The 25,168-nt window shown below is 36.3% G+C and overlaps 1 protein-coding gene across 5 annotated transcripts in view; it reads right to left on the bottom strand.

Annotated features, from left to right (window-relative positions):
- Nucleotides 1–25,168, bottom strand: part of NEDD4 (neural precursor cell expressed, developmentally down-regulated 4, E3 ubiquitin protein ligase) — a 176,929-nt gene that overhangs the window by 9,821 nt on the left and 141,940 nt on the right. For all 5 annotated transcript variants that reach the window (XM_006894518.1, XM_006894514.1, XM_006894515.1 and 2 more), the window contains 14 exons: nt 21,205–21,408; nt 19,495–19,575; nt 18,945–18,999; nt 18,784–18,842; nt 17,376–17,441; nt 12,768–12,997; nt 11,772–11,893; nt 11,612–11,682; nt 9,227–9,322; nt 8,835–8,908; nt 8,553–8,613; nt 6,427–6,486; nt 6,233–6,340; nt 4,381–4,477 (listed from right to left, as the gene is read on the bottom strand). In XM_006894518.1, coding sequence (XP_006894580.1) covers nt 4,381–4,477; nt 6,233–6,340; nt 6,427–6,486; nt 8,553–8,613; nt 8,835–8,908; nt 9,227–9,322; nt 11,612–11,682; nt 11,772–11,893; nt 12,768–12,997; nt 17,376–17,441; nt 18,784–18,842; nt 18,945–18,999; nt 19,495–19,575; nt 21,205–21,408 — 1,384 coding nt within the window. The remainder of the gene's footprint in view (nt 1–4,380; nt 4,478–6,232; nt 6,341–6,426; nt 6,487–8,552; nt 8,614–8,834; nt 8,909–9,226; nt 9,323–11,611; nt 11,683–11,771; nt 11,894–12,767; nt 12,998–17,375; nt 17,442–18,783; nt 18,843–18,944; nt 19,000–19,494; nt 19,576–21,204; nt 21,409–25,168) is intronic.

The following is a 25,168-nucleotide window of genomic DNA, read 5'->3' as shown; positions in this document are numbered from 1 at the left end:
GAAATGAAAAATAAATAAATTTTAAAAAAGGGGTGGAAGAAAAATAATCAATGTAATTCATCACATTAACAAAGCAAAGAACAAGAACCACATGATCCTATTATTTAATGGAGAAAAGGCCTTTGACAAAATCCTAAACCCTTTGTTGAGTAAAACACTCAACAAAATAGGAATAGGAGGGAATTTTCTCAACATAGTAAAAAGTATATACACGAAAATAAAATCAATATAATTCTCGATGAAGAGGGATTAAAGGCATTTCCTTTGACAACAGGAACTAGGCAAGGATGCCCATTATCATCTCTCCTATTCAATATTGTATTGGACGTCTTAACGAGAATAATAAGAGAATAAGAGGTATGCAAATTGGTAAAGAGGAGGTAAAATTATCTCTACATGCAGATAATATGATAGTATACTTAGAAAATCCCAAAGATCTAGTGAGAAAACTATTGGGCAGGGTCAACCATATCAGCAAAGTAGGATAAAAGATCAACATACAAAAATCAGTTGAATTTCTCTACAGTGACAGAATATAGAAATGGAGTTAAGAAAAACAATACCCATCACAATAGATAATCACAAGACTAAATACTAAATACTAAATAACTAGAGACACAAAAGACCTATACAAAGAAAATTACAAAACATTACTACGAGAACTGGAGAAATGAAAAAAAAATAGCATGTTCATGGACAGGAAGACTCAATAGAATAAAAATGACAACTCTAACAAAGGCAATCTACAAGTTCAATGTAATCCCAATACAGATCCAATTCCATTCTTCAAAGAGAGAGAAAAGGCAATTTCCAATTGTATCTGGAATAGAAAGAGACCTCAAATAAGTCAAGGACTCCTGAAAAAGAGAAACAAGATAAATCACACACCCTGATTTTAAATCCTACTACACTGCCGTGGTGGTTAAGACAACATGGTACTGGTACAGTGACAGACACATATATCAATGGAATAGAATTGAGAACCCAGAAATCAGTTCGTCTACCTATGGTCAACTAATTATTTACAAGGAGATGAAATCAATAAAGTGGAGAAATGGCAACCTTTTAAACAAATGTGTTGGCAAAATTGGAAAATCATCTGTAGAAAACTCAAGCAAAACCCACACCTCATTCCATACACAAAACCCAACTCAAAGTGGATCAAAAGTAAAACCAAAGACTATAGACTTCATTACAGAAAGCTTGGAAGAATTCTAGAAGCCATAATCCATGGTATAAGCAGTGTTCCAAGCATCATGAAAAACCTACAACTAGAAAACAAAATAGATGAATGGGACATTCTAAGAATCAAATCCCTATGCACAAAAGAATCTTCTCCAACACAGTAAAAAGGAAAGCCTCAGACTGGGGAAAAATAATTAGCAGTGACATATTTGATAAGGGACTCATATCTAGGACCTCAACAAGAAAAAGGTAAACAACTCAATCACAAAATGGGCACAGTTTATGAATAGATATTTTACCAAAGAAGACATTCAGATGACAAACACATGAAGAACTGTTCAAAATCCCTAGCTATCAGAGAGATGCAAGTAAAAACAATTATGAAATATCAACTCGCCCCAACAAAGTTCAACAGAGCAGCAAACAACAAATGCTGGTGAGGCTAAAGAGATATTGAAACCTTTATTCACTGATGGTGGGAGTGTAAAATGGTGCACCCACTATGGAAAGTTGTCTGAAACCTCAAAAAGTTGAAAATAGAAATACCATTTGGTCCAGCAATTCCACTACTGGGAATAAACCCTAAAGAAACCAGAGACACCACCCAAACGGATGTATGCACATCATGTTCATTAGAGCATCATTTATGATAGGAAAGAGATGGAAGCAAACCAAAAGTCTATCGATAAACGAACGGACAGAAAAAGTATGGTATATTCAGACAATGGAATATTATGCAGCACTGAAAAACAAAGAATTCATGTAACATTACATAACATGCAGAAGCCTGGAGGACATTATGTTGAGTGACATATCTCAGTCTCAAGAGGACAAATACTACATAACACCACTGTTATAAAGCAGGACTGACATGAGTGTTGGGGAAGAAATTAAGAAAAGAGTAGATGGATAATAAATACTGCATTGGCACAAATGAAGGCAAGAAATGTTTAAGAGAAATACATGATTAGGGAATATATATGAGGAATGTATATTATATTACTATAGTCCAGAATAAGAAGTTCATTGGAAAGTGAACTGGGGGAGGGGGAGGAGAGAGGGGAAGGGAGGAAACTGTGCAACAATGAATGAATATTTAAAAAAAAAGAAGAAAGAGAAGTAGGCGGGTAAGGGAGGAGAGAGAAAAATGTGAAACAATGAATTTTCTGTAAACTTTTGTTAAAGTCAATTAAAAATTAATAATGATTTTTAATAAAATCAACCAATAAGGATTTCCATTCTGTTAGTTCATTTTACTCTCTATCATTTTGCCTTTGCAGGTGGTGTGTCAGATCAAGCTTTGTCATCCAACATTCATGGTTCCAGGAAGTCTGGAGATGAAGATAATTTTAATTTCTGTTTTACATTTCCTCCTTTTTGATCAGGTTCTGTTTTACATTTCCTCCTTTTTGATCAGGAATCTTCTATAGACTCTTAGATCAAAACATTCAGTAATGGTATGGGGAACCATTCCATTTTTCTAGACTCATGGCAAATGAGGTATTTGTTCATGGAGGAATTTGGCAGGCAATCCGTTTGTTTCTCTTATTTCTGACTCTCCTCCTCCTCTGTTGTTCCAGATGAATACAGACCAATTAGTGTCCCTTGGATGGCCTGCAACACTTCAAGATCCCAAACACTCCACAACAACTAGGAGATAAACTAAAAGCACTAAAGATGTTCTCAGGCCAAATAACTGGGATGTCCTAGGAAAATATAAAAAATTCAGCTGGCAACTACCTAGGCCCTGACTTCCACCTCTCAAAATAGTTGTTATTCTTACTTATTCTTAGAAATATTTTTAAAAAGTGGATGTCACATCAATTAAGAGACTATTAACCAATGTAAGATAAATTGCTATCATCTACATCAGAAATAATACTTTTAAAAAATTAATAAAATACATCTCTAATGTTATTACAGGGCGCTCCAGTGGCCTAGTGAGTACGAATTATGCTGCCAACCCAAATGCACAGAGTTCAAATCCACCAGTTGCTCTGCGGGAAGAAAAATGACAATCTCCTTCTATGCAATTTTCAGCCTCTGAAAATCCACTGGAGGGTCAACAATGTGTCGATTCCAACTCACACATAACAGTTCTGGCTTACACATAACAATAACAACAAAGTTTTGATATAAATCAACAGCAAAATAGTTTGCTAGGATATACAAAATTTCATTTTGTCAAAAATAGCATTAACTATACTATCATGAGAAAAGAGCAGTCGTATTCCCATCCCAGCATTTCCAACAGCAGCCTGAGAAGATTCTTACCCCTCTAAAAATCAATAAAAGATTCCATGACCAAATTAAGTTTTGGAAACTCTGCATTTTGTTTTCTTAGTAAAAAAGGCTCAAGGAAATCACTTTCTCTTTGTCTGGCCCAGCATTTCTACACTGTATTCTACTAGAAAACTCTGTCACTGTAACTTGTTAACTCACATTTTGTAGCATTTAATGTTATAGAGGTAATGCTTTTCCATAACGGAATGCTTACAGGGATTGAATCTAAAGACTAGAAAGTAACTCAAGACATTTCATGCTTCCAGTTTTCCTCTTCTCAGACTTTACTAAAAGTCAAACCAGTTGTTTTTGAGTCAGTTCCAATTCATAGAGACTTCACGTGGATCACAGTAGACCTGGGGATCCACAGGATTTTAAAGCAACCATTTTTTGAAAGCATATTACTAAGGCCTTTCTTCTAAGGAACTTCTGAATACATTTAACTTCCAACCTTATAGCTACATTTGTTCATGAACTGTTAGCACCACCCAGGGATTCCTTGCTTTCTAATTAGGTATAAATATATTTTAGCCTATTTTAAACTTCTAATGATATTGTTTAAAAATTATTCTTTTTCTCAGAAATAATACTTTAAAAAACACCACATCCCTAATGATATGATTGGGAGCTCTACGGGGCTGGTGGTAAGGAGTTGGGCTGTCAACTCAAGGGCAGGCATTTAAAATCTACCAGCTTCTCTGAAGAAGAAATATGGGAAATCTCCTCCTGTGTGATTTTGTCTCTGAAAACCCAGTGGAGGGTCAGCTATAAGTCGTATTTGACTGGCTGGCAAAGAGTGAGTGAGTGGATGAAATGTTAATATAAATTATAGCAGCTTGAAAAAATAATCAGCTATAAAAAGGCAATTTTAGCATCACTCCATTTTCAGGCAGTCAACGGAAAAACCCTTACCATATAATTCAGCAAATCCATTCATAGGCACACGAGATGTACCAGTGACAAACTGAAGTAATCGTATTCTTTTTTCTGAATCCATCATTGAAACAGTCTGAAAAAGATAAAAGCAGCATTTACAGACTACCAAAGACAACAACAGTATCCTGAGAAATATGCTATCAGAGTTTGGTAACAGATTAATAAACACTTGTTCCTTGTGCAACCTTCATTCAGTTAAATTTGTGTTTATGGGAGATTGTTTATTCGGGTTGAAACTTTATTTCAAAGGCTAGATGGTAACTCTTCAGAACTAGACTATAGCATGATAAATTGATAAAATTTCCTTCCCCAGATGTGATTTATGTCTTTTTATAACTTGCATGTACTGATAAAAGAGTTAGCAGTGCAACTCCTTAACCACTAGGCCACCAGAGCTCCCTATTTATTGTAGTACTGAGTACATACAAATTTCTTTATATATAGAAAGTCACATCTAAAGGAGTTAGGCAGGAGTCCTCCAGGATATATTTCTAGTTAGGGCTTCCTTAAAAGTTCTTCCTTTAGAGAAATCACCTCTCTTTAACAAATGTGCTAGCAAAACTGGCTATCTATTAGCAGAAAGTAAACAAGATCCATGCCTTACGGCATATAAAAAAAAAATAAACTTGAGATGGATCAAGAACAGTGACACTTAGTAAAACCTATAACTATAAAAGTCAACATAGAAAATGACATAAATGGACTGTCAAGTATTACCAAAACTGTTGAAAATAGAAATATCATGACTCAACAATCCTAAAGAAATAAGAGAACTGCAACACAAACAGATATATGCACACCAATGTTTGTAGTTGTTGTTATGTGCTGTCAAGTAACCTGCGACTCATAGCGAACTTATGCACAATAGCTCTGACCCCTGCCCTGTCCTGAAACAATCTCACTGTCTCTGACACTCCTGTCCCCATTACTCCAGTCACTTTATCAATCCATCTCCTGTGCTGTCCCTCCACCCTTCTAAGCATGATGTCTTTCTCCTAGATCTAGTCCCTCCTGGCAACATGCCCAAAGTATGTGAAATGTTGAAGGATAATTTGCAATTGTAGAGATCAACCAAGTGCTTCTTCAATAGTAGGACAGATAAAGAACTCATGGTACATGCACAAAATGGAGTATTATGCAACACTGAAAAACAATGAAAAATTTCTGAAATATTGCATAACAGGCATGAATCTAGAGGACATTACGCTGTGTGACCTAAGTCAATTATGAAAGGACAAATAGTTTCTAAAGCCACTATTATAAAAACCTAAATAAAGGTTTATACAGAATCATTCTAGTATAATTACCAAAGAGCAGGAAGGGAGAGAGAGGAGGGTAAAACTTAATAGATAATAAATACTTAATAAGATGAGTGAAGGAAAAGACATTATTGAACAAGTGGATGATCAGACATTGTGGATACTGTAATTAATGTTTTAAACATTATGAAACACAATGCATATGAACAATTGATTTAAAAGCCAATATGCTTTGTAAACTTTCATTACTCAAATCACAATTTTTAAAAAAATGGGGAAAGTTCTTTCTTTAGTAAGGCACCTAACCCATATTATGCTAACATCACTGATTTTATCCTACATGCTTTATCTACTTATCCATAAATATAGAAGAAAGGAACATCCACAGAAGTGAATGTGTATTAGTATGTATGCATATGTATTAATATAAAACCAAAGATGATTTTTACTGGGATATAGTTTTTTATGTGCATTTACACAAAACTATTAGTATTAGAAAATCAAGAGCTGACTTAAATATGATTGGATTTATCAGAAAGTAATTTATGAAAACAGAAGCTTTTAATTACCTTCCAAAACCACTGGATGACTTGATGATTTACACTGTAGCCATTTTTATACTTAGTGTGTTCTTGCCAATCATTCACGTCTACATCTCCCAGTCCACACATAAGAAGCTGCATAAATAAGAAATGCCAAACTATAAACCAGGAAGATAATGGGTACAACACTCTTGTTTAAAAGAAAAAGTAGATTTTCTTACCTCAAGTTCATTTTCATCAAAAATTTTGATGAGATCCTGTGATATTAATTCAAAAAACCCCTAGTTAAAAAAAAAACATTTAAAAACTTGGTTAGGAGGTCAATGAACAGTTCTCTTCTTCAGCTAGTGAATGCAATTGGAGAAATACAACTCACTCACTCATTTACTGCCACTGAGTCAGAACTGATTCACATTTGACCTTCCAGCAGGTTTTCAAAGACTAAATCACTTGGAAGGAGATTTCCCATCTTTCTTTCATAGAGCAGCAGGAGGGTTAGAACCAACTGCCTTTGGATTGTCAGTGCAACTCCTTAACCACTAGTCCACCAGAGTTTCCACATGAAGACTTCAACCACTACAGTTTCATGGGTTTTTAACGCAAATGAGATCTCAATGTTGACAAAAAAACCCTGTGTCCATAGTTTGCTTTATCTCATTTATTCCTCAAAGCAACTATTTCAAAACATTCCTATACTTTTTAAGACTCCTTCTCTTTCATATTACCCTTCTTTAGAACAGGTGACATTCAATGCTTTTTAAAATAAAGGCAATTTTGGAAGCTGGAACTCACTCAACCTTCTGCATTTTCACATATCAGCCACAAGGGGCCCCCTCCACTTCTGTGGAAGAGAAGAACCATATCCTATTTAGGTCAGTCCTTCCACCTGTCTTCATTTGCTTCCTCTGGTGAACACCTCTCTAAACTGCCTTCTTTTAATTACCTCACTCCTCATGCATTTATATGTCTTTATATTGAATCTAAAAAAAAACTGAACAAAAAGCAAATAATATCCTGTGTTTCCTTTTCTTTACAGCTAAGGTTCTTACATGTCATACATTAACTCAGTTCACTTGATCGCCTTTCATTCTCCCCTCAACCCACTGCAATTTCCTTTGAGCTCTACTGCCTGTTCTGGAAAAAGTCAAAGACAGCTTTTGGCTAAATGGGATAAACACTTTCTGGTTCCTTATCTTATTTGAGATCTCTACAGTTAGGCTATTGTTGGAAATACCTGTGTCCTTGATACTTAGTCTTGCAATAAACCTTTCTCTCCTTATTTGTCTCTTCCAACTCTGCCTGCCAGTGTTATTTTCCAACTTTTCTAGTCCACATCTTCACTACACAACTGAAGAGGACTCCAAAGTGTCCACGGCCAGCCCAGGGCCTATCATTGCTGCTATGGTTCTGTCTTCCTAAACACCTAAATGAGCTCTTCCTCCAGCTACTTCAGAGTCAGAATTATCTTATTGCCCAGCATAACAACAGCCATACACAGTCCAATAGAAAATAGGTAAGTGTGCCATAAAAATTTATGTTTATAAAATGAGTAACCTGAAAATTGTCTAAATGTCTACCAATTGGAGAAGTTTAAATAAATTATAGATTTACATTGTAAATAAAATGCAGCCACAATAAAACTATTTCTTTTAATGTATACAGAGTGCCCAAAATTATTTTCTTTTTTTAAAAGAATTATTTTTCTAATGGAAGAAAGTAAGTTATAAGACATGGACAAGGAGATTCTATTTAGGGTGGAAAATAAAATTGTATATTGTATTCCTATAATACTGTATATTGTATTCCTATAGCATTCTTCTTTCTTTAACCTGAGGTTAAGAAGGAGTCACAGTAGTAAAATAGGTTAAACATTGGGCTAGTAGTTGAAAGGGTTAGCAGTTCAAACCCACTAACTGCCGAGTAGGAGAAAGATCAAACAATCTCCTTCTGTAAAGACCTGCAGTCTCAGAAACCCCATAGGGCAGTTCTACTCTGTCCCATGGGGTGACTTCACTCATTGGCAGTAGATGAGGTTTACATTGTCCTTTGCTTTCTTGAGGTAACTCTTTGAGGTAAAGGTGTGGGGAGTGGGACCTGAAAGCAGGGAGCGAGAGCAGTGAGAGAAAGTGAGAAAGGAAAGGGGACAGTAATGTTTATTGTGGAAATATCCTGAATAACTAACATTTAATACCAAACATCTTTTGTACAATACTTAATTAACATAAAAACATAATTAAAAATGGTTTCCAAAAGCTTTACACTAATCTTTATCAGATGTGATGAGGACCAGTACTTGAAACTCAAAGCAAGTAATGTGAAATAGAGAAGAGCAGACAAAAGACAATACCTCTTTAAAAGCAGCCATTTGCTTCTGTATTCGGTTTACAAATCGCCATTGTATCACAAGACTAGAAGGGAGCAAAATATTTCAATGTGTTTTACTTTAATTCCAACAAAACTAGGAAGACAAGAAAACTATGAGGAGATTGAGTATGAGAGTGTAATTAATATATTGCTTCTTTAGAGCAAAAGAACATTTAAAGTCTGGCCACAAGGGGAGAGCAAGAAGGTAAGAAGAATCTTCCTGGGAAGAAGCACCTTTATTTATAAAATAAAGTAAAATACTTACTAAATATATTCTTTTTTGTTCTTATTGGTGACAACAATTTCTGATCCGCCAGTTTTCAATTCATGTTGATGGGTCTAAAGTGAAACATCATTATCTTGATATAGTATATTAGTGGAAAAAAAGATAAATTTTATAACTCTAACAGAAACATGGTGTTTTAAATTAAATTTATTCAAAGTGTAAAATATTAGTTTTGCTAAAGTAAATGTAGAATGAATCAAATGTCAAAGAAAAGCACAAACTCTTGCTGAGAGACAGATTTTGTTACTAGGCAGTACGTATAAGAAACAGAGCCGATAGATGTGCTGTGTGTGAGATTATTTTACATTCATACTTTAGGCATGACACTGGTTTTACAATTGTGTCATTTTAATAGATCAGGATTTACACACCTGTCCAAAGAGTTCTTCATCTATGATAAACCTGAGGTCCAGTTCTGTAGGGTCATTTTCAAGAATCCATCTTAGTGAATTGTAATATTCACTATCCTAGGAGGATAAAAGTACATATTTAAAATTATATATATATATATATAGAAGACAAATGTGGTCTACTGAAGGTCTGAATAAATGAATTAAAGATGAAAGGGTCAGACATCTTTGCATACATACACAAATTTCAAAAGGAGCAGATGATTAAGACTTGTAAGAATAAGGATACATAAATCAAGTTTAAAAGTTTAGATATCTCTCTCAGGGAGCTCTGGTGGCCTAGTGGCAGGAAACTGCACTGCAATCCCCGAGGTACATGCTTCAAATCCACCAGATGCTCTGCTGGAGAAGGAGGGACAATCTCCTCCTGTACCAGTCAGATCCAATTTGATGGTACACACAAAAAGTATTAAAATAAAATTTAAAAATTAAAAAAAAGTTTAGACATTTCTCTCACAAACAGCCAATGGTGAGGTTGTAGGAGATTTGAATTCTTATTCACTGCTGGCGGGAATATAAAATGGTACAGCCACTATGGAAGGTGGTCTGGCACTTTCTTAAAAAATTGGAAATAAAAATACCATTTGACCCAGCAATTTCAACCTGGGAATACACCCTAAAGAAACCAGAGCCACAACTCAAACAGGTGTACACATCCATCTTTATTGCTGAATTATTCACAATAGCAAAGAGATGGAAGCAATGAAAGTTCTAATCAACAAACAAATAGTTAGAAAAACTAGAGTACATTCACACAATGAAATATTAAGCAGCATTGAAAACTAATGAACTTATAAACATTACATAAGAAGGGGAACATGGAGGACATTACACTAAGTGAAATATCTCAGTCACAAAAGGACAAATACTGCATAACACCACTGTTATAAAATAGGACAGATATGGGGAGGTTGGGAGAGAATGGGAAAAGGGTGGATAGGTAATAAACACTGCACTAGAACAGATGAGGGGAAGAACTGTCTGAAAGAAATATACGATTAGACATTGTATGAATGACAACAATCAGGAATAAGTGGTGCATTGTGGGGTGGGCTGGGTGAGGAGGCGAGAAGATGTGCAACAAGTAATTAAAAAATATATTACATTTCTATTTCCATGCAGAGGAGAGGGGCAGACTCATTACCCAATTAAAGAGCTAAGTGAAGCGTTGTTTAGCTAAGTTCTGTTTTTCATAGACAGAAATCTATCTATCGAAGAGAGCCTGGCAGCTTTCTCATATGATTTATGAGATTGTGTATGTTATGTGTAAACAGCTATACAACTCAAAACTCACTGCCATCAAGTCTGAGTCAACTCTTAGCTGGAATTTCAGAGCCTATAAATTATATGGGAGGAGAATACCCATCTTTCTCCGGAAGAGCAGCTGGTGGATTTGAAACATTTACTTTGAGTTGGCAGAGTATAACTCACTAGGCCACCAGAGTTTGGGGTGGGGGTGGAAAGGTGGTTGGAGGGGTGTTGTTATATATTATATTGACATACATGGGTCTCAACTTAGATACAAAACCTCAATTAACCATGTCAAGCAATCTAAAGACCTGTAAAAGAATTACAGTGTTTTAACTGATAAGGAATAAATAAAAGTACTCAGTCCCAAAGAAAAGGTCTTGCTTCATGTGTACACCTCTGTATGAGGCTATTCAGCACCAATGTGTACAGGACCATCTCAGGGACCCTTGGCTTTATACGTCCTTCTAGCGGCCTAATTAAACTTTTTGCTTTGGACTGCCACTTTGAAAAAACACATCAATTAATGATGAAAGAAAATACATAAACATGTTGTATAAAATGTTGACATATTTAATAGAAAGTTTATTGTGCAATGACTACAAGAGTTGGCTAGCCAAGTCTAACCAAATGGTCGGCAGTTTGAATCTACCAGCTACTCTAGGGGACCAAGACCCAGAAAACTGCTTCTGTAAAGGTTTATAATCTTGGAAACCTTATGTGATGGTTCTACTTTGTCCTGTAGGGTCTTTACAAGTCAGAATCAACTCAGTGGCAAGGGACTTGGTTTGGTTTTGGCTACTTATAACTGCAACTTACTTTAAAATGCATAAAAAAATAAGATGAGTTTACAGGTAGAAAGAAAGATGGATAAATAGATAAATGATAAGACAAGCACAAAAATTGCTAATTGTGGAATCTGACTGCTGAGTATACATAAGTTCAAGAAAAATGATTTTAACTATATGTTGGAAAATTTTCATTACAAAATGCTGGAGAAAATGATCATTTGTATATCTAGTAATTCCAATATTATTAAAAATTAATATTTAGTTATCTATTAAATTATCTATTTCTTCTATAAATGAAAACACATACCACTGATTCCATATCATGAAGTGTTATTGGTTTTTGTAGCATCATCTTGTAAAATGGCCGGATGAAAAAACCTTGTAAAAACAAAATATATTTAAAGAGGTTATTAAATGGAAATGACTGGAAATTTATCTTTTTAAAATGCATTATACTTGATACTAACCATCCAACAATTTGCCATGATAAACTGCCATCCCTGCTACTCGGCCTATGAACTTGAAGTAAGAGAGGTGATCTTCATTACACAATCCAGAGTTTGGATTTATCTGCAGGGTGTAATTATCCCTGCAAAGAAAACCACATTTAAAAAATTTTACCACAACAAATAATGATAAATGATCTCCCTGATTTTAGGGGTTGTTAATCTCTACCAGAATCACAGTTGTTGCTGCTGTTGGGTGCCATCTAGTCAACTCCTGACTTCTAGGGTTCCGTGTCATGAAAAAGAACGGCCCTGGAGGATTGTCTTGGCTGTAATCTCTGTGGAAGAAGGTTATTAGGTCTCTGCCTTGTGGAGCTGCTGGGTGGGCTGAAAGTGCTAACCTTCTGATTGACCTGTAGTCAAGCACTTAATTGTTATAACACTATGTCTCCTTACATACACATTACAGCCACACTAATAATTGCCCTCATATCAATACAGTTCACAATGATCCTCCCTTGGGCTTCTGAGGCTATAAATGTTTATGGGAGAAGACTGCACATTTTCTCCCTCAATGCAGCTGGAAGATTCTAATCCCTGGCCTTTCAGCAGCACAACACACAGTGCACCATGCCACCAGACCTCTGCAGAACCCCACTCAACAACAACTCATAGCTGTCAAGTCAGAACCAACTCCTAGCTGACTCTAGTGAATTTTCAGAGGCAGGAATTTATACTGATGGAGATTGCCTATCTTTCTCTGAAGGAGGAGCAGATGGTGGATTCAAACCATTGATCTTTGAGTTGTTAGCACAAATCACTACGCATTAGGCCACCAGACCTCCCTTGAGCCCTGTTAGACCACTGGAATTGATAGTTTCAAAAACAGTCATTTCTGAAACATTAGTTCTAAGTCTCCATTTTTCCTTTGTATCATACAACCCTGGGATTTTTCAAAATGGTGAATGACATTTTTCTTTTTTTTCCACTGTATACAGTCACTGTACAGGTACTTACGTAGCAGAATATTCGAACAACCCATAATAAGGGTTAAACATTTCCTTGGAGATTAGGAAGAACCATTCTCTGGCGACTCCTCCGTAATCTAATCCTTTTTCACCATCAAACTCAATCCACAGTCTGGCCTTGAGGAAGTCAGCTCTCTTGACTGCCATAATTCTTCTGTAAGAATCCTCAAGAACAGTTGCCCGGCGAAGTTTCATTTCAAATTTGTTTGGAATGTCATTCTGGAAACCCAGAAAAGACATACATGGTTAATATCAATTCAATATGATAATAAATAAACTGGTCTTTGTTGTTCACAGTGTTGCTGTAAATACCACTCAATAGGACAGCAGCTGATAACTTGCAGAAGTTACAAAATTAATCTTTTAACTACAACAGTTTGTTTTTATTTTTTTACTTGTTGTGTGCTGTCAAATCAGATTTGAATGGCACAGGAGGATATTGCCCCTCCTCCAACAGAGAATCTGGTGGATTCAAACCACGTGCCTTCGGGATTGCAGTACAGCTCCTACCCACTAGGCCACCAGAGCTCCCTTCCACATCTGTTTTTAAGTAGAGCATTCAGAGTAAACAAAATCAAATACATGGTCTTAAATGTTTTATCTACACGTTGAAAAAAATCCATGCATTTTTTTTCTAGTCATTTACTTATATAGACTTCTGATTTTCATTTCTCAGGCTATTGATAGAGATAATATTGTCCATGTGAAGGTATTTCATGCATAGTCCTTTCTAGAATGATTTCCAGTGAGCTGCATTCTATGATCTATAAGCTGTGTGGTTCGGATCCACCAGCTTCTCTGCTGGAGGAGGATGGGCAGTTTCTTCTTGTGTGATTTACTGCCTCTGAAACCCCACTGGAGGGGCAGCTATGACTCAGTTCCTACTTGATGGCACACCACAACAGCAATGATGATAGATGATAGTTTAGCCATTTTAGGCTCCAAGGTTTTCCTCCCGTTTTGACTCTGGTAGCTTAGTGATAAAGAGTTCAGCTGCCAACCCAAAGGTACTTGGTTTAAATCCACCAGCTGTTCTGTGAGAGGAAGAAGGCTAATCACCTCTTGTGCAATTTACTACCTCTGAACACCCACTGAGGGGTTGGCTATGGGTCAGTTCCAACTCAATGGTACATAACAACCACCACCACAACAACTTCTCTGACTAATCCTTGGAATCTATCTTGTTCTACCCTTTAGTTAAGGCTAACATTTAGAGTACAAGACATTGTTCCAAGTATTTTAAAAAGATTATCCAATTTACTCATGATAGCAACACTGTTGTTGTGAGGCATGGATAAGTTCAGTATGACCCACAGTGATCCTATGAACATACCTAAACCCTGTCCAATACTGTGCCATCCTCATCATTTCTGACATACTTGAGCCTACTGCTGTAGTCACTGGGTCAAACTGGTTGAGGGTCTTTCTCTCTTTCACTGACCCTCCTCCCTCATTCTAAGCATGATGTCCTTTTCCAAGGAATAGCTTCTCCTAACAGTATTCTCAAAGTATGTGAGATGAAGCTTTGTCATCTTTGCCTCCAAGGAGCAATGTGGCTGCACTTTCTCTGCAGAGAAAAGTTCGTTTGTTCTTTTGGCCATCCATGGGACATTCAGTATTATTGAACACTACTTCTCAAAGACATCAATTCCTCTTCTGACATCCTTATTCACTGTGACTTAAAAGAATTCAAGTGACTTAAAAGAATTCAAGCAACTTAAAAGAGTCAAAGCATACTTTAGTCTTCAAACTGATATCCTCGCTCCTCAGTAATCTAGAGAGGGCCCTGACTGCAGACTTTCCCAATGCACTATGTCTCCTGATCTCCTGACTAGTGATACCAATGGTGTTGACTGAGGTAAAATTAAATCACTGACAATTTCAATCCTTTCTCTCTCTATCATGATGCTGCCTATTGGTCCAGCAGTGGGGATTTTTTGTTTTCTTGGTATTGAGATGTTATCCTTATTAAAATATTTTATCTTCTACAGAAAGTTCTTCAAGTCCTCCTCACTTTCAGTAAACAAGGTTGTGTGATCTGTATAATACATTGTTGATAATGCTACATCCTGATGCCAGATTCTTCTTCATAGAGTCAAGCTTCTTAAATTATTTTTCTCAGCATACATATTGAATAGATATGGGGAAAGGATACAACCTTGATGCACACCTTTCTTTTAAACTTTGCAGTGGGTGTGCCACTTGCTCTGTTTATACCATAGCTTCTTGATCTAGGTATAGGTTTTGTATGAGCATTAAGTGTTCTGGAATTTGCATTCTTTACAATGTTATCCATAATTTGTTATGATCCACACAGCCAAATGCCTTTCTATGGTCAATAAAACACAAACAGACTTTCTTCTGGTAGTCTCTGCTTTCAACCAGGATACCTTTGACATAAGCAATAATGCCCCTGTGCTATGGCCTCTTCTACTTCAGTAAAATTATACAGCCCTGGAAACTGTATAAGGTTTCCAAGTCAGAAGTGACTTAATGACGATAGTTCTCCTTATGAGAAAAATATAGATAGCTATGGCTTTGAACTTATAACAATTTTATCTAAATATTTCATTCCTCAGTGTTTTGTGCATAACCTTTAAATGGAAACCAGAAAGGGAAAATAATGCTAATTAACATTCTCTAACACTGTCTGTCTAGAGCCTAAGGTGTACTTAATTCAGGCCATGGTCTTTGCAACTGCTTGCTATGCATTAGAGAGCTGGACAATGAATAAGAATGATAGAAGAAGAATCGATGCCTTTAAGTTGTGGTGCTGGAAAAGAGTCTTGAACATACACCATGGACTGCCAAGAAAACAAATAGGTCTGTCTTGGAGAGGGTGAAACCAAGTTTCTCCTTGGAAGCTAGGATTTTGAAGCTCTGTCTCATATACTTTGGAGGGACTGGTTCTTGGAGAAGGACAGCATGCTAGAAAGGGTGGAGGGACAAGAGAGGAAGAAGGGTGGAAGAACAAGAGAGGAAGACCCCGGATGAGATGGATTGAAATAGTAACTGGGCAATGGGCTTTGGTGTGTCTGAATCCGTGAGACTGGGTCAGAACAGGGCAGGTTTCAGAGATACTTACTGTACATAGGGTTGCTATGAGTCATAGGTGACTCGACCATATGTAACAACAAAAACACTGATCTATACTAATTATTACTCCGTCTTTTCGAGTCCCTGTTGTCTTTCCTTCATTCCATGCCATGTGCCCACTAAACTGTTATACAAATGATTCTATCATCTTTCTTTTTTACACACACACACACACACACACACACGCATAAAAGGTCTTGGCGCATAACATCTACTTGGAGGACATCAACAATTAGAAATTATGAGAAGGGAGTGTTTTTCACACCACTAGCATAATCTCATTACCAATGAAAATATTTAGTGGAAAAATAAATCAACAAAGACTTAAAATTCTACTAGAAAGAAAGGAGAAATTTTGACACAAAGCTATCATTTAAGGTAACTTTAAGATGCTGTTAATGTATTAGGATTTGACATATTGAAACACTAAAAAACAATCTTATTCCATGTTCGTTAAAATTTAAGATGAATAATCCAGAATCTCCAGAGATAAAGTTTATGCAACCTCCTCCTCCAAGAGGCTAAAAAAAACCCCTGTGGGGCACTTCTACTCTGTCACAAAGGATGGCAGGAGTTGAAATTGATTCAATGGCTTCTAATAGCAGCATCAGGGTAAAAAGAGCTCTGGTAGCAACCCACCGTCTTGAATCTCTGGAAAAGAAGAGGCCAGATACTGACCACAGGAAAGTGCAACCCAATATAGCCACCTAGTGGTGATCTTCTTAAACTTCAGGAAAAGGGGAAAACGAGCAAAATCTCAATTCATTGCCAACTAGTTGGAACCAACTCATAGTTGACTTTCCGAGGTTGTAAACTGTACTGGACGAGAATGCCCTTCTTTGGCCCATTGAGCTGCTGGTGGATTTGAACCACAGGAGAAACCTGGCCTTTGTGTTTGCAGCACAACTTGCTAAAGACTACGCCACCTGAGTTCCATGTAAGCAAAGCAGAAAGACACATTAAAAAATGGTCCTCTCCAACAGAAATGGAACAGATACACAGATGATAAATTTACTTACAAGTATATTGAATCTGTGATAATGGAAAGAGGTATAATGAAATACTAAAAAATAAGGTATAATGAAAATGCTAAGAATAAAGAGAAAAATTGAAGAAGTCTGTTTAGTCTGCAGAGATTTATAAGAAGTTGTAGAGAATGAGTGACCATCAAACAAAATGGAAAGGGGATCTAGAGATTGGCTGAATTGTTCCTCCCAGTTTTACAAAGCCACATCCCATAAGTCCCATTAGAAAACTCCAGGCTAAAGCGATAGAACACCAAATTTTAATATCATTTTCCATATCTTATAAAATAAGGAAAGCCATTAAATAATTGTGGCTTCCAATGATATATAATAACTACTAGAAAAATCAAGTTCTTTTTCTATAAGAAATAGTCATTCAAGTTTGTACAAAAATAGAATACACTTTCTATACTTTTAAAAATACATTTCTCTATCACTTTCAGCCTGTATACTGATATTGTTAAAATATCACTAACCTGCTTCTTCAACTTTCTTCGGAAAAACTCATATTTTTGTTTGTAATCCCTGGAGTAGGGCACTGCCTTTCAGAGAGGGGGAGAAAAAAGGAAAAATATAAAAAAGTTTAGCTTGTTTTTATTCTGGATGGAACAATTTAAAATGTTTCCCTCTAGGTATTTTATGAACATACGTTAAATGCATTAAGAGAGACTATCTGGAAGGAAATGATTAAGTTGAAGAACAACAAACAAAACTTAAACATTTTTTAATTCCTCTGCTTAAGATAAAATTCTATTTAGGAATTTCTATGACTGCAATTTCAATCATGCTGTATTCTTGAAATGCAGCATGCCAGAAACAGGAAATTTCTTCCAAGTAGAGAAATATCAGAAATGAAAATTTCCATTTCTAAAGAAACTTTCAAAGTGATTTCTCCACTAAAGGAACAATTCAAAAAATGTACATTTTTCCTTGGACTCTGAGGAGTTGCCTTTTTATCCATTATTTGAAGGTATTTCATGATACTAAATGATAAATGTAAAAGCAACACACCAAAACCCCCAAAACAAGTCAGCATCTTTGATTTCACTTATTTTTCTAAATTTGAAAACAAGCAGGAACAGCCATAGGCAATATAGGTATCTTTTTTCTTGGTAGCTTTAAAATTTTTCTTAAAAATCCTTTGTTAAGACAAAATTTACATATGTAAGGAATTCAATGATTGCAAGCTTAGAAATTATACAATTAAAATTATCCCTTTAAGAATATATCTAGAAGACAATATATCAACAAAGTTAGTAAATGCTGACAGATTCTAGGCACAAGAAATAGATCGTAGACTTTAAACCAGTGTGGGTTAGGTCTTTCTAGCTACTTGCAACTTTTTGAAGTTTCCCTCAAAACTGAGTAGGTTTCATTTCAAAAAAAGGGAAGGGATAATGATTTTCATAAAATTAAATCCAATTCAATAACAGTATAATTATTGTATATCATTAGTATTTATACTTGATGCATAAACATGGTTATGAATGTGTCTTCTACATTTATAATGATTTACACTGTAAGAATTTACAACGATTACAACCAAAATGTTTAAGACCTGACCCGGAGTCACCAGAGCACAGCTGGTATCTTCACTCTAAAACATTCCAGGTTTTTTTCTCTGATCCATAAGGACTGTCAAGACTCTTCGAGACAATGTCCCGTGTTGGCCTAAGTTCAGTAACTCTGCATTAGTATCTCTAGTAGCTAGTTTGCCAGCATTTCTTTGCTATTGCACTGGTTGAGGCTAACCAGATACAACCTTTTCAAATAACTAAAACCTGGGGTCGCTAGGGAGAGGAAAAAATCACAAATGCGACCATTCACGCTTGAAGAGACAGTTGAGAAGACAACCCTGTAAAAAGCAGAGTAAAATAAACTTACTGGTCCAGTTATTGCGACATTCTGCAGTCGAGGATCTTCCCATTGTGTTCTTTTTATATCTGGGTGGGAGGAGAGGGAAGGAATGTGATGCTCTCATTTTCATGCACAAAATTTAATATAAAAGAAATAATGAACTTAAAAAAAAACCACATTGCACATACTGTGATTTATGTAGAAGATTCTTCCATCTGTGTGAGTTCTTTCTTCCCATCCAGGCTACAATGAAGGATGTATTTCAATTATTTTAGAAAAAGGCTTTAGATGGGGATGGGTAGGGAAAAAACAGCAGTGGTTTTATAGTAAACTTAATTTACAAAATACATCCTGCGTAAGGAAGTAGCTAAGAGAATACGCCGTCCCCTTTTCCTTATGACTCACGGTGAAGTCTCTCTCAGGGAGGAGTGATAGGGAATGGCAAAGGATACACTGACAAAGAAGATTAATCAGAACTGGCTTTGACAAGCACTGTGGCATTTGGACAAGAACAAACTGGGAGGAGGGTAGAGAGAATAGTGCAACAATGAATGAGTGGAAGCCCAAAATCTCTGTAAATGTTTATGAAAATTAATAAAATATAATTATAGAAAAAAAATACATCCTGCGTAGAAGGTACTAACATTTTAGTTAACAATATTAATAATGGTTGTCAAAGAGCTGTTGTATTTCTCAATAGACAGTCTAATTATATTGGTGGCAATTCTATAAACTTACAGGTAAAGGTCCTAGATCATTAGAAGATTCAAGTGACGTCTTTCCTCTCAGATGAGCTGGAATTTTCAATCTTGGATCTTCCTTTTTTGGTAGAATAAAGAAAACAGTACAAATACACACACATACAAATAAGTTCTATAATAATGAAGGACAATCTAATTGTTGACATGCTTTCTAATATCAATGGATAGTTAAAATATGCTCTTTTAAAAGGTGCTTTCTACTTCATGTGCTGATCTCTGAAATAACGGTGTTTCTACCTACAATCCATTATCCTCATGCAATAATTATGGAAAGAAACGATGCGGGAGGGATTGATGGGGATCAGTTCTCTGAGTGTGAACTCTTCCCTCATCTCTTTCAGTGCGCATTTGAAGGCATTTCACCTAGGATTGTGTCATTCCATAGAGCTTTTCTCTGAATAAAAATTGGTGGAAAAGTAGGGCCTTATATTATTTCTGAGCCCCAGAACATGCCTATCTGGTATGTTATATTCTTATAACTCTTCATTTATTAGTATCTGTCAAGGGTAGGCAGGTAAATCCATAAATGTTATTAAAGTCAGTTCACCCTGTTAGAAATTACAATAAAATTTATTTATTTGCTATAATTTTTCTATATTACTATTTATTTTTATATTAAATTTTATTTAAAATTATTTTAAGGTAGTTGTATTTTTTTAAAATCCAATATTTTAATCGTCATTACATGAACACAAGAATGGTGCTAAAGTCTATCAAGTAGTTGTATTTTTAACACTTTGTTACTAAATCAATGATGAATGAAAATCTATTCACTCGCTGCTGATTTTTCACTAGCTTATGCTTACTAAATAAACTGAGTCAATCACTTAATGAGACTTATAGCTTTATCTTAAAACAAAAAAAAATCGTTCTACCTATCCTCACAGGATTATTTCTGCTGTGAAATGAGATAGAAATTAAAAATTGCTTTGGAAACTCTGCAGTCTCAAAAAAAAAGTCTTCTTTGCAATCCCAGAGGTACGTGGTTTGAATCCACCAGATGCTCTGCTGGAGAAGGAGGGACCTCTCCTCCTGTACCTGTCAGATCCAATTTGACAGTACATGCAAAAAAATAATAAAATAAAATTTTTTTTAAAAATGTAAGGAACTACTATTAGGTAACTTTCTAAACATTTATCCTTATTGCTATCATTAAGTGCCCTCGAGTCAGTTCCAACTCACAGTGACATAATATGACATAACAAAACTCTGCCCAATCCTGAATCAACCTCACAATCTCTGCCGGGTGTAAGCCCTCGGCTGCAGTCGCTCTGTTAGTCTACCTCATTGGGGCCATTCCTCTCCTTTGCTCATTATCTACTTTTTCAAGGATGATATTCTTCTCATGGACTGGGCCCCTCCTGCTGAAGTCTCACCATCCTTTCCTTTAAGAAATACTCTACATTTCTTCCAAGACAGATTTGCTTGTCCTTTATGGATAGTGAGTTAAAAACTGGAAATAGGAATTAAATGTAGCTCCATAACAATGCAAAACAATATTAAAAAATAGGCATTAACATATCTTGAAGAGAAATTAAATTAAGAATTCCATATATTTAAAAATTAATTACTGGAAAATAGATGAGATTCTGAGGTACACAGAACACTTATTAAAAGCTTAGTATTGTTGTTATATAGTAGTATTGTTATTGTTACTACATATTTAAATTAAGAGTACTAAAGTTACCCAGGTGGTGGTTTTGGTGTTGTGGTCAATAAAGAAGGGCCTCCCGTTTGGTGCATGCCGGACTTCCCAGCCCATGGGAAGGAGACTTGGCTCAATTTCAGAAGGCTGGGTCACCTGCTGGGCTGAACTGCTGGGTGGGGCTTGTGGTTGAGGGCACGCAGAAGAGCTCTGGCTTGGTGGCAGCTGACTGGTCTCTGCTGAGGCCTGGCACAGTGATTAAATAATGCCACATGTGTCACAGGGAAATCACACATAGCTATGGTTCAAATGATAATCTAACCTACAAACAGAATACAGAATACAGTCCATAAAATCTGAAGCTTATCTGTTGGTTTGGTTACAACACAGAGTTATCTGCCCCCATTCTTTTTATAATTGTTTGTCTCTTGGGTTCCTTTTTCCTAATAAAAAGTTTTGTTGAACTTTGTACTGTTAATCATTCCTAATTTTGCAGCTACTTCTCATGATGTTAGCTAAAAGTCAAAGTCTGCTGTGGGTGTATTTGTTCAAGGAAACCAGATCAGTGAGTCCATGCCCAGCTGCAAAGAAAACAGTAGTGTCTATAGAAAGTTGTACCCACTCAGAGTGTGGGAACCCCTCATACGTAGAAGCAGATTCAAATGCTGGGAGAGAAAAAAAAAAAGAAGAAAAATACCTAGTACAGAAATGGATAATGGAAAAGTAGCATAGTTACGGGACAGACTATTCAAACTGCAAACTCACTTCTGTCGAGTTAGAACCAACTGAGAGGGGATTGCTCATCTTTGTCTTGAGGAGATACTGGCGGATTCAAACCAACAGAGGCAAAGCCTTTGGGTTAGCAGTGCAACTTCCTATAGACTACACCATCAGAGGTCCCTTGATAAGACTAGCAATGTTAAAACAAATAAACTTTATCTATATACAGCAACATGATAGGATATTAAAACCACGTTGAGTGCCAAAGATGCCGAGTAACAGGTATTGTATCACACCTATGCAAATTTTAAAATACATGCAGACATAAACAATGCCATGTTTTACTTGGTTCTCTAGGCTGTTGTTAGGTGTCATCAAGTCAAATACAATTCATGAATATGAATAACAGATGAATAACAGATCTGAACCCTGTCCTATCCTGTGCCATCCTCGTCATCACTGATATACTTAAGCCCATTGCCATAAGAACCATGTACATCCAACTTGTTGGAGGTCTTCCTCTCTACAGACCCTGTATCTTTCTAGCATAAGATTCCTTTCAAAGGACTATCCTCTCCTAGCAACATGTTCAAAGTATGACAGCCAAAGGTTCACCATCCTTCCCTCCAAGTGCACCCTGGCTGCACTTTTCCCAAGAGTTATTTGTTCTTTTGACAATCCCTGGGATATCCAATACTTTTCTCCAATATCACAACTCAAAGGCATTCATTCTTCTTCTGTCATCCTTATTCATTGTCCAGTTTTCAGATGCATAGCAAGAGACTGAAAAACTATGATTTGAATCAGGCACAAAATCAATTTTTTAAACTTACATCATTGCTCTTTAATATTTTAGAGAGATCCTTGACAGCAAACTTGCTCAGAGAAATACGTCTTCTAATCTCCTGATTGCTGATAAACTGGGGATCTAAGTAAGAAATCATTGATAGTTTTAATATCTTTTTTGGATGATATTCAGTAATATTTTGCTTATATATGACATTAATGATATTGTTTGATAATTTCCACATTCTGTTGGATAAAATTTCTTGGGAATGGAAATAAATATGGGTCTCTTATCCAGGCAATTGTCCTCCAAATTTCCTGGCACAGATGGATAAGCATGTCGAGTTTGCATCTGTTAGTTGAAACAAATCAACCTGGTATCCGATCTATTCCTGAAGTTTTATTCTTTGCCAGTGTCTTCAAAGCAGCTTGTTTGTATGGTTCATATGGTTCTTATCCATATGCTACTTGTTGAAATTTTTCAGTATTGACCAATTTTGTTTTGTACAGTGTGTATATTCTTCCATCTTCTTTTGATACTTTCTTGTTCAAGACTTTGCATCTCTCTTGTATTGCAACTTGAGGCTCAGATTTATTTCTCAGTTGTTTCAGCTAAAGAAATGCTAAGTGAGCGTTTCTCTTTTTACTCTGACTCCAGCTCTTTGCATATTTTGTTATAATACTTTGTCTTCTATTTATTTATTTATTCATACATACATACATACATACTTTGTCTTCTTAAGCTGCCCATTAATATCTTCTGTTCAGCTCTTCTAATTTGGCAGTTCTTTTGTTTTGGTTTCTCCACACTTGAGTGCAATTTTCATAGTTTCTTCTGGCTTCTATTCTGGTTTTCCCTTTTCATCTCATTGTAATGACCATTTGCTCAACTGGACTTGCCCAATGCAATGCATCTCCTGATGTCCTGACTGCTGTTACCAAGGGTGTTGACTTTTGAACCAAGAAAGATGAAATTGTTGACAGCTTCAGTCTTTTCTCCATATATCATAATGTGAGCTCTGGTTGCCTAGTGGCAAGAAGCTGTGCTGCAATACCGAAAGCATATGGTTCAAGGCCACAAGCTGCTTTGCGGAAGAAAGATGGAAAATCTTCTCTCAAGCAATTAACTGCCTCTGAAAACCTGCCAGAAGGTTAGCTATAGGTACACAACAACATGCTGGGAATGAAAAATTGAGGAGAATGGTGTTGAACTCATACATAAAAGGACAATTTTAAGGTTTATCCTAAATTAAAATGTTGTGAGTGACAGAGAATTATACATATGCCTTTCAGAAAATTTGTTAATACTATTATTATTCAAATGTATGCACCAGTAACTAGGAAAATTGAGGAGAAGGAAATAAGGAGGAAATGGAAGATTTCTATGAACTTTGCAGTGTGAAATTGGTCAAACATGCAATTAAGATGAATTAATAATTATTGGTGACCAGAATACAAAAGTTGGAAATGAGGAGGAAGGAATGGTAGTTGGAAAGTACAGACTTGGTGACAGAAATAAAGGTGAAGAGCGAAAGACTGAAGTTTGTACATTCAGGAAGGATTGAAGCTGTCAATGATTCCATCTTGCTTGGATCAACAATCAACACCCTTAGTACCAGCAGTCAGGAAATCAGGAGACATACTGCATTGTGCAAGTCTACTGTTAGGGACCTCTCCAAAATGCTGAAGAGCAATGATGTTAGTCTGAAGCTAAGGTGTGCCTAACTCAGACCATGCTCTTCTCAATCACCTGCTGTGCATTGGAAAGCTGGACAATGAATAAGGATGACAGAGGAAGAATTGATGTCTTTGAGTTGTGGAGCCGGAGAAGAGTGCTGAATATCCCATGGACTGCCAAAAGAACAAACAGGTACGTCTTGGAGAGGGTGCAGCTGGAGTGTTCCTTGGAGGCAAAGATAGCAAAGCTTTGTCTTTCATACTTCAAACATGTACCTAGGTTAAAACTATTCATTGGAGAGGGACATCATGCTTGGAAAGATGGGGGGTCAGTGAAGCAAAGAAAGACCCCTAAAGAGATGGACTGACACAATGACTTCATTAATGGCCTTAAGTGCTTCAGAGATGGTGAGGATGACACAGGATAGGACAGGGTTCATAGGGTTGCTGAGTTTTACTCAACTTGATGGCACCTAATAACAACAACAATTACTTTATAACTGAATGTGTATAAGCTTGTTTTATTGTTTTCTTTTTTAGTACCACACTTGTCTGTCAGTTTGCTGTACTGGTGTAACATGTGGGTTGCTGTGATTCTGGAAGCTATGCCACTCGTCATATTTGAGTCTGATGACCATATGATATATTACTCTGGAGATGAAAAGGTGAGGAAAAATGGAGTTGCTTTCATAGTTAAAGAAGTCATTGCTAGATCCATCTTGAAGTACAATACTGTCAGTGACAGGATAATATCTATACGCATACAAGGAAGTCCAGTGAATACCACTATCATTCAAATATATGCACCAACAACCAGAGCCAA

Source organism: Elephantulus edwardii, unplaced genomic scaffold, assembly GCF_000299155.1.
Source record: "Elephantulus edwardii isolate Elephantulus edwardi_28Jun2011 unplaced genomic scaffold, EleEdw1.0 scaffold00145, whole genome shotgun sequence".
Lineage (NCBI taxonomy): Eukaryota > Metazoa > Chordata > Mammalia > Macroscelidea > Macroscelididae > Elephantulus > Elephantulus edwardii.
This window is presented reverse-complemented; position numbering and strand designations above follow the sequence as displayed.